Below are 16,899 nucleotides of genomic sequence, written 5' to 3'. Positions count from 1 at the left end.
CTAAATGTTTGAAGTGCTTGCCTATGGAGTGGGAGTCTGTACTTGCAGTTGTCTTGCACTGCCCAGGAGAGCCCCCAGGTCAAATGGAAGGTGGGAGCGGAGCTGAAATTGTGTGGGTGCATCAATGACCGCAAGATTCACAGTAACAGGAGGGACATGACTCTGAAACTCGTTTGAGAGGGCAGAGTGATGTGTATGTGTACATATATAAGCATTTTTTCAAATACAGAATTCATTGTCCCAAGTCCCCGCGGCACTTGCAGGGCAAGCAGGCGATCAGGCCCAGTCAGCATGGGTTTATGAAAGGCAGGTCCTGCTTGACGAACCTGATCTCCTTCTATGACCAAGTGACGCGCTTGGTGGATGAGGGAAAGGCTGTGGACGTGGTCTACCTTGACCTCAGTAAGGCTTTTGACACCGTTCCCCACAACATTCTCCTCAAGAAACTGGCTGCTCGGGGCTTGGACTGGCGTACGCTTCGCTGGGTTAGAAACTGGCTGGATGGCCGGGCCCAGAGAGTTGTGGTGAATGGAGTCAAATCTGGTTGGAGGCCGGTCACTAGTGGTGTCCCCCAGGGCTCGGTACTGGGGCCGGTCCTCTTTAATATCTTTATTGATGATCTGGATGAGGGCGTCCAGTGCACCCTCAGTAAGTTTGCAGATGACACCAAGTTAGGTGCGTGTGTCGATCTGCTCGAGGGCAGGAAGGCTCTGCAGGAGGATCTGGATAGGCTGGAGCGATGGGCTGAGGCCAACTGCATGAAGTTCAACAAGGCCAAGTGCCGGGTCCTGCACCTGGGCTGCAACAACCCCAAGCAGAGCTACAGGCTGGGAGATGAGTGGCTGGAAAGCTGCCTGGCCGAGAAGGACCTGGGAGTATTGGTGGATAGTCGGCTGAATATGAGCCAGCAGTGTGCTCAGGTGGCCAAGAAGGCCAACGGCATCCTGGCCTGTATAAGAAGCAGTGTGGCCAGCAGGTCGAGGGAAGTGATTGTGCCCCTGTACTCGGCTCTGGTGAGGCCGCACCTCGAGTACTGTGTTCAGTTTTGGGCCCCTCGCTACAGGAAGGACATGGACGTGCTCGAGCGAGTCCAGAGAAGGGCGACCAAGCTGGTGAGGGGTCTGGAGAACAAGTCTTACGAGGAGCGGCTGAGGGAGCTGGGCTTGTTCAGCCTGGAGAAGAGGAGGCTCAGGGGAGACCTCATCGCTCTCTACAGTTACCTGAAAGGAGGCTGTAGAGAGGTGGGGGTTGGTCTATTCTCCCACGTGCCTAGTGACAGGACGAGGGGGAATGGGCTAAAGTTGCGACAGGGGAGTTTTAGGTTGGATGTTAGGAAGTACTTCTTTACCGAAAGGGTTATTAAGCATTGGAACGGGCTGCCCAGGGAGGTGGTGGAGTCACCATCCCTGGAGGTCTTTAAAAGACGTTTAGATGTAGAGCTTAGGGATATGGTTTAGTGGAGTACTTAGTGTTAGGTCGGAGGTTGGACTCGATGATCTTGAGGTCTCTTCCAACCTAGAGAAATCTGTGAATCTGTGAATCTGTGAAAGTCAGATCCTTGCTCCTAGGACTTTGGTGAGGGCTTTGACTGGTGTTCTGTTGCATACAATATAAATAATATCTCATCTATGTGATTTTTTTTTTTTTTTTAAATTTGATGATAAATGGCGTGACCGACATGCTTCATGCCAATGAGGTAAATATTCTCTGAGAATGCAACCCAGTTCAGGCCTTTTGGGGAGCTGAGCTCTCAAGCATCTTCTTGGTAAATTTTGAACATCCTGAAGCGTGAGACTGGCACCGAGATGCTGAAGTAGTGAATTCGGGTGTGCAGGGGCTTTTATGGATCCGAGCTGTAAGTTCTCGGATCAATGAGAAGTGACTGTGTGGCCTGTGGGATGTTTCAGCTGTTGATTTCTCTTTTCAGGCAGAGCGGACGATTGGTGAGCAGATGGGCTCTGCTGGGAAGGCTTGCCCTCTCACCATGACAGCTGACAAGTCAGAAGCTGGAGAGTTAGCTCTGGAGCCGCTGCTCACTTGCAAGCTATGTCTCTGTGAATATTCCCTGGATAAGATGACCACTCTTCAGGAATGCAGCTGCATCTTTTGTACATCGGTAAGATCTAGCAGCACCTTTAAGTTACAGGAGCAGAGTAGTGGGGGATAGACAAACCTCTGAGATAGGGTTGCTTGGGATGGCTTGTCCCCTGCTAGAAAGATGTTATCCATGCTGATAGAGGATGCTTTCCTAAAGAACATTTGGCATTAGTCTGTCTTGCCTTATCTAAAGACTTATCTGCCATTCAGTTTTTGACAATGTGTAACTCTTAGAGATATTTACATAGCAAATAATAAGAAATACCAGTATTAAATGGGGAATATATGCATTTTAAGACTGTCGGAGAACATACGCCATCTATATACAGTCTCAGCATTTATTTTTTCTTAAGTGAAATCTTGAAATGTCATAGAACGACTGTGAGATTTTGTTAGGTTTTGTTTCCCTGTTATTTTCTGAGTAGTCAGATGCCTATTTTTTTTTCTTTTAAGTCTTGCATGTATTTTTCAAGGGCAATCAGAAAACCTAAACAAAAACTGGCCTATTGAACCTTTGTCTCTGCAGTCTATGCTGCGGAGAAATTGCCCAGGTTATGCATTGCCTATAGTTGTCAGTGAGGACTTTCTATCCTTCAAATTCAGATCAAATAAAGCTGCTGGAAGTGATAAAGGCTGAGGTTGAGCGAGCCCTTGAAAGCCCTACATATATTAGTGCTCTTCTGGTTTCTTTTTGTCAGCATGGGAAAATGAACCCAGTTTCTCTGGCAATAGTGACTTTGATGTACCTGACTAACGGATATTGGAAGTAGGTCAGAAGCTGCTGTACAGAGGGTTTTTTTTTTTTTTTTAAATTCCAGAATAAACATTTTTTTTTAACAACTTGTGGATGAGCATCAAATAAGTACTTTTAAGTTTTGTGCTTGATTGTTTGAACTCATGGAAAAAATGAGATATTTGTCAAGCCTGCTTGAGTCAGAGTATCCTCTTTTACACTGAGTTAAGGCCAGCTTAAGAGGGACAAGAATCTAGTTACGTGTTTCAAGAAACTAGAGTAAGATTGGTTAATGTGCATTTTCAACCTGAACTTCATTAAGTGTCTTTTCCTTGATGACTTCTGCAAAACATTTCCACTCTTTAGTTTGTAACGTAGGTTTTAAGAGAACATGCCTAACAGGTAGATATGAAGGAAGATACAACTTTAGATTTAAAAATTTGGATATGTGGATACATTTAAAGTGGTCCCACTCCAAGAATTCAACGACTCTGATTTAGTATCATTAACAGCACATGACTCTGACCTCAGTGTTAGCAGGGCAGAGTAATTCCTTCTCCCCTGGGGAAGGGAGGACTGCTGAGGACTGTGCCAGGCAGAGATGTTCTCTCCAATCCGCCAGGGCCCTGGCTAAAGGGAGATGTCAGCGATGGCTGTATGTGGTTGCGGTCCCCACCTGTCCCTTGTGGTTGCTGCATCCTCCGCCCCATACGTACAGCCCTTACCTGGCCAGCAGCATGACGAGCATCTGCTCTGAGCTTGGCTCTCCAGTGCCATTGCAAAAAAATTGGAAAGTGCAGTCACGGTTGCTTTGCATCTGTGCAGACTTCGCTGCCTTTGTCTAAGGCTAGAACCAGCCTTGGGTGAGTACTGAATGCAGCTGGGAGAAGTCTTTCAACAAAATCTATTTATTTCAGTGTGCCTAATATGCCTCGGTTGTGCTTATGCTCTGTGTCTACCCTTTGGCTGTTGTTGCCTGCTTGCCTCTGTCTTTCACGGTCACTTCTCACTTGTCCTGCAAGCGCCTTGCCTGGCTGTGATATCAGGGGCAGGTAAGGAAAGGAACAGCTCCTTTGTGAGCAGGCTGTCCATGAGGAGAGGCTGCCGTCTCCTTATTTCTGTGGCTGCCGGTGTGAAAGGTTGGACAGGGGCTGAGTCACTGCCTGCAGAATGCTCTGCGCTTTCCTGCTCCCTTTCCTGTTGCTCACCACGTGTGCTGAGATGGAAACAAATGCGAGCAGGGCTGGCAGCAGCACAGCTTTTGACATGTATTTGCTCCCTGTGGTCCCTCTGTGCCCATGACGAAGCGCAGTTCTACCTACTGCTGCTGGGGTCTGGGCTCAGGAAGGCTCCTCTGGAGATCAAGGGTCTCAAAAAGCACTGAGACGTTTCGTGGTGGTTATAAAGAGAAAGGGAGTTATAAGGCACTTCTTTTAAAGGTGAGATATGTAACAGAGGAAGGTTGATTGATACCTGTAGCACAGGTCTGAATGGTAATCTGTGTCTGAGCACCCTCCCGATACACTTCTGTGCCGATGCATCACAAACCCATGGATCTTGCATCCTGTAACAGAGGGCTCTGCAAACTTTTAACCTGACTAAATGCTTTAACATCTTGAACCCTGAGCAGTTTCTGGGAAGCTAAGTTGCATCGATACCTTTAGGCAGCCTCTGAAGAGCAGTGGCAGAAGCACCTCGCTACAGAGTGCCTTGCTACAGAGTGCTGGGGCTTGCACCGGGCATTGCTCAGGGCAGAACCTGCAGTAGCTGCTCTGGTATGCAACGCCATAACTTTCCTCCCACCCATGACAAGGCTTTTAGATCCCTTCAAGCTGCCTTTAAGACAGAGATTGCAGTGAGAATGTCAACCCTGAGCTATGGGATCAAGCCCATATTAGTTTTTGAGCTAGCAATGCTTTCAGCTTGCATAGCTTATTCTTATCTTTTATCACTAAGGTTAATTCTGTAGATTCAAGAGCAGTACTAAATTTGAAATTTAATAGAAAAGGACTTGACATAGACATAGTATGTTCTATTGTTATATTAATTGTGTGAGGCCTTTTCTTTTTTGACAGCTGTAATGATGCTTCTCTGTCTATGGCTGTTTATCACTACAGCATTTTTAGCTGTGGAAATAATTGGAAGTTGTTAATGTTTAGGCATGTGCAGGGGGAGATCATATCTCCTTTTCATTCAAATTGTGTACAGCTATGTTTTCAACTTAGATACCTTATATATCTCATAAAGACTGTGTTCTAGCCAAAGTAAGTAAACTCTGTTTAAGAAGGTGTATGCTTGAATTTTGGTGGAAAGTTGCTATTAAGGCAGGAGCTTTTCAACTACCTATAAACAGTTTTACTCTGTCTGTTTGGAGAAGGAAAAGCAGATGGCTTTGTGGAACGCACTTGATGTGTTATTTGGTAGCCCAGTCAGGTCTGAACAGTCATCAGCCTTGTATTTCTCCACATTTGTTGCGGTTGGCATAAGACTCCACTGAAATGTGAGATGAAGCACACATTTACACATCCCAAGAATTTAGAAATGGCTATAATGCACATCATGGCTTGGTTTCGCTGTGTTTGGTTTATATTAGTTTCTAATGCAAGATCGATCTCTAAAGAGGGCTGGGCAGGGAAATGATGAGGTATATTTTCTCTGCAAAACTTTTGTTGTCTGCACTTTATGTTACTCTGATCATTTCCTATATCCATAAAACCTTTGCAGTGATGTACAATATTGTAAATGAATATACGTACATATATTCAACAATATGCGTATTGCTTGTACCACATGGTTTTGTTTTACTTGTCCCATTCAGAAAAGGGGGGTGGGAGGTGTCTAGTCTGTTCCCCATACTGCTTGTATTTTTTTTTTCCATCTCTCCAGTCATCCTTCTTGCATATTTGGCAGGATGTCCTTTGTATCTACAGTACCTTGTGCTTGCCTTGTCTTGCAACCTCAATGTCCTTGGATGCCACACACATGTGCAGCTACACAGGTCTTTGCTCCTTTGGTGGTCACACTGCTCATGTATGTACATAAAACAATTATACTCCATGTCTGGCTGTGCCGTCAGAGTGTTAAGAAATACAGTATTTTAGTGCACTTCTCTTTGGGTCCAAAGCAAACTAATATTTATTATATCCTGATTAATACACTTGGAAAATTATATTTTGCCTCGCTTGGGCGAACATCAGGAGTGCTCTGGTGGGTTACTTACTGTTAACAACATTGTTGTTACGGAGAACATGGTTTTGGGGGGGGGGGCTGTAAATGTGTGAGCATGCTGGTGTCAGCTTTTCCCCCCACACCAATTCTGTTTGGTTTTGCCTTTGCTTTTTTTCCCCCCTCTTTCTGAGCATTTCAGGTCTCTGACGTGAGCCAGGTGAGCAATTGCTCACTATAGCATTGCTGCTATTTACGTCGAGCAGCAGCTTTTGTCCATGTCTTGTGTGTTATTTACTGGAATAGTGTTTGAGTTGCAAAAAACAACAAACTCTAAACACAAAAGATACTTTTATGTATTTGCTCCTGTGTTGTCAGCACATGTTTATGCAGGACCAGCATGAATCACCCTTTTTTTTTTCCAAGCAAATTCTTTGTTAGGTCTTGTATTTCTGAGAAGTGTGTGAGGTAACTGAGTTACAAAACAAATACCATGATGATCACCTGTTTGTTACTTTGGTCCACAGAATCCAGTCGAAGTAAGATTAAACTTCCTGAAACCTTAAAAGGAGAAGTCAACGTGCAATGTTGAATAGAAGCACAGGTAGCTTCTGCCTTGAGTATTCTACAAGTAGAAGGTGATCCGGTGGTGTTTGGAAGAACAAGATTTTCTGCTCTAGCTATGTGTGACAGCAAGGCCAGGGCTCTAGGCATGGGCAAAACAGGCTTTTTTTTCCTGCTGTTGACAGCCTAGTGTCCTGGGCAGCTCTTGCCTGCCTGGTGAGGAAGCTGCAGCCTCTGAAAGAGGAGCTTGCGTGCTGCTGCCAGCTATTTTTGCTAGAGGGGAAGGGAAAACCCTTCCACAGAAACAGGAGTTTCTGTTGTGTTTGGCCAGCAAGACACTCTTAAGGCTCCTCTGCTTTCCTTGTGTCTTTTAGGAGCAGCTGTGCGCTGCCCTACTTCCTTCTTCGGGTGGCCAAATGTTGACATTTTGTCCTTAGTACTGCAACGTCTTTGGCTGCTTTTGCAGGGGAGAGTTGGAGAACTGTAGACAAACTGATATGAAGGATCAGCATCAGCAAAAAGCATTTGAAGAAAAGCCTCATAGCAGAGGAGATTGAGCAGATCAAAGACAAGGGGGAGGCAGATGACAAAGAGCATGGGATGTCTGCGAAATGAAGCAAACATGCACACATACTACAGTGAAAGACTACTTAGTAAAACTTACGAGTAAGGAAAAATTTGGATTTGCCTGCGTCTAGCAAACTCCGGGTTTTAATCTCTCTTCTGTTTCTTTGTGCTAATTTTCAGGAGATTTCTTGATCCTCTCTTCCACCTCTTTTCTCCATCCTAGGAGACATCTGTATGTGCTCGCGGCTGCACCAGAACACTGTGTTCTCCTTTTCCTAAATAGCCCTTGTGCTGCGATGCCCCACTTACTTTATATAAGCTCACCTCAGATTGTTTTCTGTTTCCACCCACAGGTAGAAACCTGTCAAATTTTTTGACATTTCAGATTTTTTTTCTTTTTTCCCCCAGCTTGACATTTGAAATGTTGCAGAATAGCTTTGTTTTAAAGTTATAAAAAAGAAAATTCCTACACCTGCTAACACCAGTACTGAACATGTAGCAATTCTATAGTAATTTAGAGGGTCTGAAAACTTCTCACATGCATTTCTGGTCATTTTTAGTTTTGTGGTACCATTTCATGGTGAAGATTACCGGGACCCTATCCTGACTTTTCTGAAAGGCGTCTATCATGTGGAGGGCCATGTGTAAATTGATTTTGGACTGCGCACCTGAGCAGAGTCTAGCACCATTGGCTGTAGATCTGTTGAGACAAAGCTGACTACAGCAGATTTCTCAGGCTTACTTGAAAGATCCCCTAAAAATCCTGGCTCGTGGAGCAGCAAGAGGCCATTATATTCTAGTCCACTGTCATCTTTCCTTGTTGATATTTTCACTTAGTCATAACAAAATAAGATGCTTGTTAGTCATGTTTTTTCTCCCCTTCTACTCAGCCACAGTTTGTCATTTGAGGCTAAAAGGGATTTTTTTCACTTTCTTTCAAGCATCTTCCTCAATAAGGCTTTTGTGTGGTCTGATCTTGTATCCATTTAAAGGTAACTTCATTTATCACTGCACCTGGCCCTTAGCAGTTAAAATACAGATCAGACAATACAAGTACATGTTTTATTGGTGTGGTTTTGTTGTACTTTTAAAAAACTTTTTTTTGGTTGGAAAAGCCCCACATTTTTCTTCAAGCGAAGTGCAGATACCTCCAAGCTAATCGACAATAGGCTTAATTCATCTGGTTTTAAGACCTGCTGGAAAATACTTGACACATTCCAGGAGTTCAGTTACTACACATTGAAAGTGAGTGGTCTGCTTTACAGATTGAACATGCAGAGGTGCACATGTCATGATAAAGATGAATGCATTAAACGTTATGTAGATCTGCCATAACTGCTGAGTACTGTTCTCTACTTTGATTTTATTTTTTTTTTTACATTTGAGTACACAATTGATTAAATATTGAGTGGATAGGGCAGCCACTGGGGTGAAAATTGAGAATTCTGGCAAGTTAATAATTCTACATATAAAACTTCACAGCTACTTCATTGTCATGCATATGCACTGAAGAGCAGGTAACATTTGTAAATAAGAAAGAAATGAGAACTATGTCTTATATAATAAAAAGTACACAAACACTACAGAGAACTGAAGTGAAAACTAAACTTAATCTGTTCTGACTCGTAAGACAGAGGCATGTGGCCCCTGGAATGCCAATCAAAAAGTTATGTCTTTTCTCCATATGTAGTCTTTTTATTTCACCCCTCAAATTTTGAGTTTGTGAAAGGCCAGGGCTAAAAAAATAAGCACCAGAAAAAACCCAACCCCAAACTCAATACAGTTTTGAGGACTTTGAGAAAGAGATTTAACATTTTAAGTCAGTCTTGTGGGTATTAAAACACGGGCCTGAGGTTTTCTTACATTTTCTGAAATGGAAATTGTCTTCAAGTTACACATTAGTAAGAAAGACTTTCTTCTTTGGCAGAATACTTTAAATCATATTTTTATGTTTAACGTAGATCATACTCTAGGAGTGGTTAAGAAATAGCGTGGACCTGATTTTTTCCCCCATTTCCACAGTTATCATGTTTAATTAAAGACAAATACCCTTACTTGTTCTGTATAAACTGCCACACAGTGGTTTGCAGCACTATATGTAGCACTTGACAGGAAAATAGGCCAGCCCTTTCAGTTTCCATCTTCTTCCTATCCATCCCTCCATCTCTCGTTAATACTACCTGTTCAGTTTTGCTGTATCACATCTGTTGTTTCCTTTTATGCTTTCATGTCCAAAACTGTGAGGCTGCATTTAGGGAGCTGAAGAGCAGGGTAATGGAATATGTCAAAGTACTTGGAAAGGCAGTATGTAGGAATGACTGGGATCCATCTTTTGTCTCTGGTATAGAGATGACCTGAAAATGCCTTTGAACAGAAGCATAAGATTTCCCAGGGAGAAGGATATAATGCCTTTGTTACATCATTACCTAGCAACATAATACTAAAATTATACTTTGAACTCATTCTTAAGTTAAAATGCAGAACTGTTATGGTCCTTCTGCAGATTAAAGACATTGCCAAACAGACTTCCTTTTTTTTTTTTTTTTTTTTGGTCAGCATATTAAAAAAAAAAAAGCATATTATTAGGAAAAGAGAGAAAAAAAAAGTTGAAGTTAGAGCAACATGTACAAGAAGTGCTGAAATGAAGAATCCATGAGTAGTCTGAACAGAATTTTCTGTTCCTGGAGTTCACAGCTGACCATAGCAAACACTCTTGAAAAATACAGGAAGTGTTTATTACTGAAAAAGGATTTGTTATTCATTTGTGCATTGCTGGGTTGGGATTTTTAGTGCTTTTTTAAGAGAGTCTTCTTTCATGTTACAACTTACATTTTCAACAAAGCTTTGCCTCCAGGAGAGGAATGTGTACTTGGGCATATGTAAATATTTGCCTAAATCGTAATCTCTTTTACAAGTCCTGTAAAATAAAAATAAATGCATATATATTGCATGTACTATGAGAATATGATCCAAATACTTTACAGGCCTTAACTTACTAGATACTCACGAGTAGCATTTTTTGATGTAGACACCCGTCTTATTTTATTAAATGGCAGAAGGTGATGGCTTGAAAGACAGAAACATCTTATTGTGAAAAACAAATTATTGCCCCCGAATGCCTAGAAAGCAAATTATTTGAAAAAAAAGGTCTCATTATGCATTATGAATCTCAGGTAGAAGAAAAAAATAAGCGTAGTACTATTTTCACTGAAGTTAACAGTAGTCCAGCAGGAGCAAAAGTTGTTTGGTGAAGTCAGATTGGCACCAAAACCTTCTGTTAGGTGTACTGATTTTTACTAGTGGACTGGTATTTCCACATTGTAACTGATCCCTCTTCCTTGGTTGCATCAGGATTACCTAATGCCTTCCAGAACACAAGTATCTACGTGGTATAGCTGCTTGGTGGGCAGAACCTCAGTTAAGATGAATGTAAAGTGATCGGGGTACAGTTGCAGGCATGGGAGTTAAAATTCCCGTGGTTGGCTTCCTCCATTTATTTGAGGAGCAAACGTAGGGGAGCTAATCCTCTTATTCCATTTGTAGGCAGCAGGATTCAGACCTGTTGAGCGAGACCTCAGGGGGTTTTTAGTCCGTTGCCTTGACCATTCTGCCTCGACTAGGTAAGGCATTTGTGGAAACCTTGCTTGCTTCGAGGAAGGGCACTGCTGATGAGTCTGGAGAGCAAGCCTGTGGTATGACTGCCACTGAAAGCCACAGGTCCTCTGGTGCAGCTTCTGCAGTCACTGACGCTTGTAAATCACCAGACTGGGGGAAATTGGAGGGCATTGTGAAGCCCACAGGTGTCACAGCCTGGTGATTTGTTGGGTGTCAAGGTTTAGATCCTTTCAAGGAACTCCGGTGCCACAGAATGCCGAATATCTTGATCTTACCTTCACTTTGTAGAGTGACTAAGTAGCATGTGTAATAAATAAATAGCGTTTTTCGTTACTGGGATATTTCTGATTTTTGTAGACAAAAACCATAGAAAAAAAAAAAACTCTTTAACATTTTATGTCTATGTAATGAATTCTTCATAGTGTAGGAGGACATACTGCTGGGAAAATGAATCATGATGCGTTGTATAAACAGTGAATCCTCTTTTCATCACATTTGCAGCTTTTTCATCTTTTCAGATACTTTTATTTGCCACTTTTCAAGGAAGTAGCTAAATTAGTAGCTGAGCTGTAAATAATAGTAAAACTTCTTTAAAAACAGTCTTGCTGTTAACGTGGAAGTGTATTTGAAAATTTTAGTAATTTTCCACAATCTCTTCTTTGCTGCTAACTTGTGAAAGAGGGAACAAGAAGTTCACATCTTCATTGATGTACAGACTGAGGTAAAAAGCTTAATCCTTCAGTGATAAATGTAAAGGCTTCCTTTACGTCCTTCTGTCACTTTCTTGAATTGCACCCAGAACACGTTCTCCAAGCTAAGAAAATCAAGGCAAAATGTTTAATAGCTATGAAAGCTGTTGAACATGGAGGTTTGCGGTGAAGCGTTGGAAGATCTGTGGCACTGCACAAACCTGTTACGAAATCTCCCCAGGTCACACCCTAAAAGCACAGCGCCCTCTAAAAGTACCGCGGGAAGGCTTAACTCGCTGTCCTCACCCATGATCGGGTGGTGAGTGAGAAGAGAGAGAGAATCCAGATGCATTAATAATCCTCAGAAACCTCTGTTCTCCTGCCTCGGTATCCCTAATGGTTCAGCTAGTGCATACAAAAGCTGAAATCAAAATCTGTGCTGTGGATGGGAGCTCCTTAAGTGCTCCCTGCCCATCGTGGCAGGGGAGGGCAATTGCCAGCGCGCTGAGCTTCAGTCCTGGAAGTCTAAATTAAGAACAAGCCTCTGGGCTGCTGCTAGGCCTGCAGGAACTTCTCAGGCTTTGTCCTCGCTCCGTAACTGCCTGACCTGAGCTGCCCCCAGCATACAAATCCTCTGTACCACGCTGTCAAAACAAATTACTAAATATCAGGCAGCACCACAGAGGAGATAGAAGCCAGGATCTCAGCGAAAGTTAAAGGTTGTTCTCCCATGCTTTCTGATGAACTAAGGCAGACTAAAGTTTTTGGCAGGAGGGGAACTTTCCCCCTTTCTCAAATGTTGCACGTTGCAGCGCACGCAGGCTTCGGGGACAGGACTCGGACGGCTGAGCATCACTCACAGTGGACAGCGCAGGCACAAACCAGGGAGGGAAGCCGTGTCGGGAGTCGATGCCTGGTGCCCCGTTTCTCCTGCTGTATGATCTGAAGTGCGTGGGCACCCATGGTCTCTATCCGCATCAGCAGTGGGGCTGGGAGCTGCCCTGGGATCTGGAGGCACCGTTTTGCCACCGCCGTGGTTGTGCCTGGTTTTCTGCTTACCACTCTGTGGTGGAGCTGCGTGCTATAATGGGGTGACTGGTCTGGTGGTTACACTGTTTGTAAGCACGGTGCCTAGATGCCTTGAGGGAAGGCGGACGAGTGGATGGGAAAAGGCACGGAGTCTGCTGTTTGAATAACAAAAGAGTAGCTCCTGGGTAAATCTGGACTGATGCTCCCTACGTGGTTCATAGCATCTTCAGTTACTGACTGATTTCTTTTTCCCCCTTGACCTGTGAATATCTCCTTCACCTCCCACATATTGCTTGTGTACCATCTCTTCCTTACAGCCTGCTCTGCTGCTTTCTTACGGGAATGGGTGCTGGATCTGAATCCATTTAGTGCTTAATAAGCTAAGTATTTAAAACTTACCAGTAGGTTATATCCCTATATTCTTCTAAATGAATACTATTCAGATATTTATAAATCAAACGTATTTTTTTTTAAAATGCCACTAAGTTAATTTGCTTCTACTTGCTTGAACTGTGTGTAGTCCATCCGAATTAACCAAGAAGGTGTGGACAGGGACATTTCAGTGGAGGGACAGAATAAAGAGGAAACCTCGTTTCCGTTTTTTGAACTCCTAGGTAGCCTGACATTTAAGAGGATACCAGCTTTCCAATAAAAATACAAATGAGGAAATTTCTTTAATTGGAGCCCGTTACACAAAGCCTTCTCAGAACAGTCCAGACTAATGCAGGCTTGAATGTTAAATGCCCATAAATACTGGAAAAGCACTTTGCGAAGAGTCCTGGGACTTTACGCTCTGATTTCCCTCTCTGGCAGAGAGGCAGAGGTCTCGGGGACCTTACACTTTGACATACTTCTTGAAAACTGACAGGTGTTTAGCCAGGGAAACCCAAATTAGGTGCCCAAATGATGGACGGGCAGGTAGCGTTTAACCCGTTAGCTGTCCTCAGAGGCACCCAGTGCTGCTGCTGGCCTTTGGGGATGGGAGCAGGGAGGAGAAGGGGAGCAGGAGCATCAGGGGAAGCAGCCGGCAGTATTGAGGAGGAGGACAGGTTTACCACATGGGCATGTAATAAAAAGCTGAAGAGTACAAAGCTTCCCTAGTCCTGCTGCTCATAAAATGTGTTGGTTTTCATTTACAGTAAACTATGCAAACTGATACCAAAATCTGCCAGAAATCCATGTCTTGTTACTTTTTACTTTTTAGAGTGATTAGCAATTTACTGTATGCTTTTTGAGCGTTTTCAAGGAGATGGTTGCTTTATTTTATTTAGAAGTGAGTTCATTTACTTGCCTGTGTACTTTGGAGATAAAATTAGAACAGCGCTCTTCAGTCCATTGCCCCAGTTTTATTTCATGACTTTACTGAAGATTGTATAGTAAGTGTAATAACAAGCCAGATACATTTGAAACTGGCATGCTAAATAAAATGTGAGGGGGAAGCAGAGGGCTTATTTTTTTGGAGAGGAGAGGCCTGCCATTTTTGTGTGATGAAACAATTCGGAAACATTCGTAAGAAGGTTTCCATGCTGGAAATGGACCTTGAACTGTTGCTTAATAGCCTAGAGGCTGATGATAAATCAAGGTAAATCATGGAAATGACCTGATCTCTGTGGGGCCTTGAGAGGGAGGAGAGACCTGATAGCTGCACATCTTGTAGGACAGATTATAACCTCCTCTAACCTCCTAGCCCTCCCCCTTTTATGGAGCTGGGAACAGTAGCCTCCTTCTTGTAAATGAGGTCTCCTACAGTGGGGACTCCTGGCTGAGAGTCTGAATTAAGAATGCAGGAGGAAAGACAAAAGAAAGAAGCCTGTTTAATTAGGATGAAAGATGCCCCCCCTCCCCATAATCTACCCAACCCAGTTGGGGGGAGCATAGGGGCTGTTAGCACTGAAGGGTCTGACTTGCTGACTTGGGTAAACACAATGCTCGGCAGATGAAGTCATGCATAATTAATTGTTCTTTGTTGCATTCTTTCCAATGTAATGACTTGTAACATTCACGCTTGTAATAATTGATGTTTTCTGTGTGCTGGAGCTTCAGGACAGCCAATTAAGGCAGTGGAGGTGGTAGCTGTGTAGTATCTCCAGCATCTGTGTGTTCCCAACATGTGGGCTGTAACTTTTTTTTTCTTTCTTTATTCCTAGTGCCTAAAACAGTACATGCAGCTGGCAATTCAAGAAGGTTGTGGATCTCCTATCACTTGTCCAGACATGGTATGCTTGAACCATGGGACCCTACAAGAAGCAGAGGTATCAACACTTCTTTCTTCCTCTTTTTTAACATAAAACCCCCCAAGTACTTTTCTTCATCTACATAATAAATATGATCATGTTCTTTTTCCTCCCTTTAATTACCTTTAATGAGCTTTTGGCAAGAAGCCTGACTGACAAGAGGAACTAGAAACAAGCAGATGTTTTTCAAGGGTTTTGCTCCTTTTTTTCCTTCTCTGTGCCTTGAGGAAGGGCTTACTTGGCATCCAGACAACTTCTGAATTACCCATGCAGGTGACTTAACCAGAACACCTTGTATCCTAGAATTGCTGAGCCTCCCTTAGTGCTGTCAATTAAAACAGATTTGATATGACTATAAACACTGAGATTCCAGCACCTCTTTAAACCCAAGAGCAAGAACACAAACTGATTGTATGCAAAGCCAGAACTTCTTCCTCCATATTTATATTGGAATGCAACAACCAATTTGCAGCCCGTATAAACATGCAAGACTGTATAATTGTATTCAAAGAAAGGTATCTGCACAGCACTGGGTGGAAGTAGGTCTTAAGAGAAAAGTGGCTCAGTTCCCAGGGCAGAGATGGGAGAGACTGAGAACTCAGAAGCTAAACGAGGTTTGGGCACAGCTGTTTGCACATCTGGCACATGCACAATCCCCCAGAGTAACATGAAGGTTCACTTTGAAAATCAAAGGCAGAGAAACTGGGGGGAAAATGTAGCTCCAAGACCTCCTTACACTGCCTGGGGCAAAGGGGTTCAAGGGGGCTGTCAGTGGCCCCCACCAGGCTGCCCGATGGCCTCCCAGCAGAGCTCCAACAGCCTCCAGGCTGACTTAGGGCTGGTGTAAAGTTTCTGAATTGGGCTTAGCGCCAAACCCATGACACGGGGAGGAGCTGCTGGCAGCGTGGCTGGAACCTTTATGCATGCCAGCTATTCTGTGCATCTAGAAAGCCATGGAAAAACGTGGGCAAATCTGATTTCACCCTGAGGCTATTCTTGCTTGCTTGCTCGCTCTGTGAGCCAGGTGAGCCACTGCTGGGCATGGGAACACAAGCAGAGATAAAAAAAGGTGGCTAAAGGATTTTGGCTCATTCAGTGCATTCTCTCTGCATTCACGTGCAGGAACAATGTCAAGGAGAATCAGACCTCCATCCGGAACTAAAGAAAAGCAGTTTATTTATTTATCTTCTGGGTTTCCTTAACCGCTATTTATACAGATGACATAACTGTGCTAGAGGTGTATAATCGTATTCAAATGCAATCATGCTATTTCTCACAAATTTTTCGTGTGTGGTTATTTTCTGCTGGAGAGAAAGGAGCAAACTCAATATTAACTCTGTATTAAGGAGTAAACTCAATTCCGTTCATTATGGAATGGGATTTTCCTCCAAGCAGGCATGCGAGAGTTAGACCCATTGGGAGGCAAAAGTTTTGACTGAACATGAGGGACCTCCTTTGTTCCATTGACACTGGCAGCTGTGCTCCTCCTCTCTGCTCTGCCACGAGGCTGGGAAGATGACACGCATCGAGGGGATCACCTCTAACCAGGGAAGGACTGCAGCCAAGTTGCAGTGGCTCTGCTTGCATAAGGGAAAGCAGATAGAAACACCGTCTCACACGGAACTGGAGAGAGTTACCAAGAATTAAATTTCTCCCCCAAAAAGTCATGATCTCTCCAGCATGAATTTGAGACACAATGCTTAGCTGAATCAGGACTTGGGAGGTGCAATTAATTTTTTTTTTTTCAAATGCTGTGCTGGCACATATTGGAGCTTTTCTTTGGCTGAATCCAGCCATTGTGGAAAGAAGTTAGCTGTTTCCCGTCCTCCTTTCTTCTGCATAGATGCCGAGAAGGTGTAGCGTTGTCCCTCCCACCTGTACCACCAGACTGAAGACAAATAACATTTATTGAAAATGCTGTTTTAAAAGAAGATTAGCAAATGGTAGGAAGAATTCTGCACTGTTGAATTAGGAACTATATATGCTATAGGAACTGTAAGGATGTATTTCCCATTAGTAAGCAGAAGAGCACTCAAGGGCATGTATTAGTGGACCATTAACTTAATCCTTGTGTGCTTTTTGGGGCTAAAGGCAGAATGACTAAACAACCCAAGATGTGCATTAGTGTCTGGTGGATGAATGAATATTCTGACACTCCCTCTTGGTGATGCACTTGAAACACAAACTCTCTGCTTGAAAAGCAAAC

At 43.4% G+C, this 16,899-nt stretch overlaps 1 protein-coding gene across 5 annotated transcripts in view; it reads left to right on the top strand.

Annotated features, from left to right (window-relative positions):
* The window catches only part of RNF144B (ring finger protein 144B), a 91,210-nt gene that overhangs the window by 50,048 nt on the left and 24,263 nt on the right, over positions 1 to 16,899 (top strand). For 4 of the 5 annotated variants that reach the window (XM_048058085.2, XM_013190280.3, XM_048058084.2 and 1 more), the window contains exons 2-3: positions 1,928 to 2,116; positions 14,607 to 14,711. In XM_048058085.2, the coding sequence (XP_047914042.1) occupies positions 1,952 to 2,116; positions 14,607 to 14,711 (270 nt within the window). In that variant the 5' untranslated portion in view covers positions 1,928 to 1,951. Of the gene's footprint in view, positions 1 to 1,927; positions 2,117 to 9,748; positions 10,747 to 14,606; positions 14,712 to 16,899 lie in introns of those variants that run through there. The other variant, XM_066992073.1, reaches the window with a different exon arrangement.

The sequence above is a fragment of the Anser cygnoides genome, chromosome 2 (assembly GCF_040182565.1).
Source record: "Anser cygnoides isolate HZ-2024a breed goose chromosome 2, Taihu_goose_T2T_genome, whole genome shotgun sequence".
NCBI classification, from domain to species: domain Eukaryota; kingdom Metazoa; phylum Chordata; class Aves; order Anseriformes; family Anatidae; genus Anser; species Anser cygnoides.
Note: the sequence above shows the minus strand (reverse complement) of the source record. Positions and strands in the feature narration are given on the sequence as shown.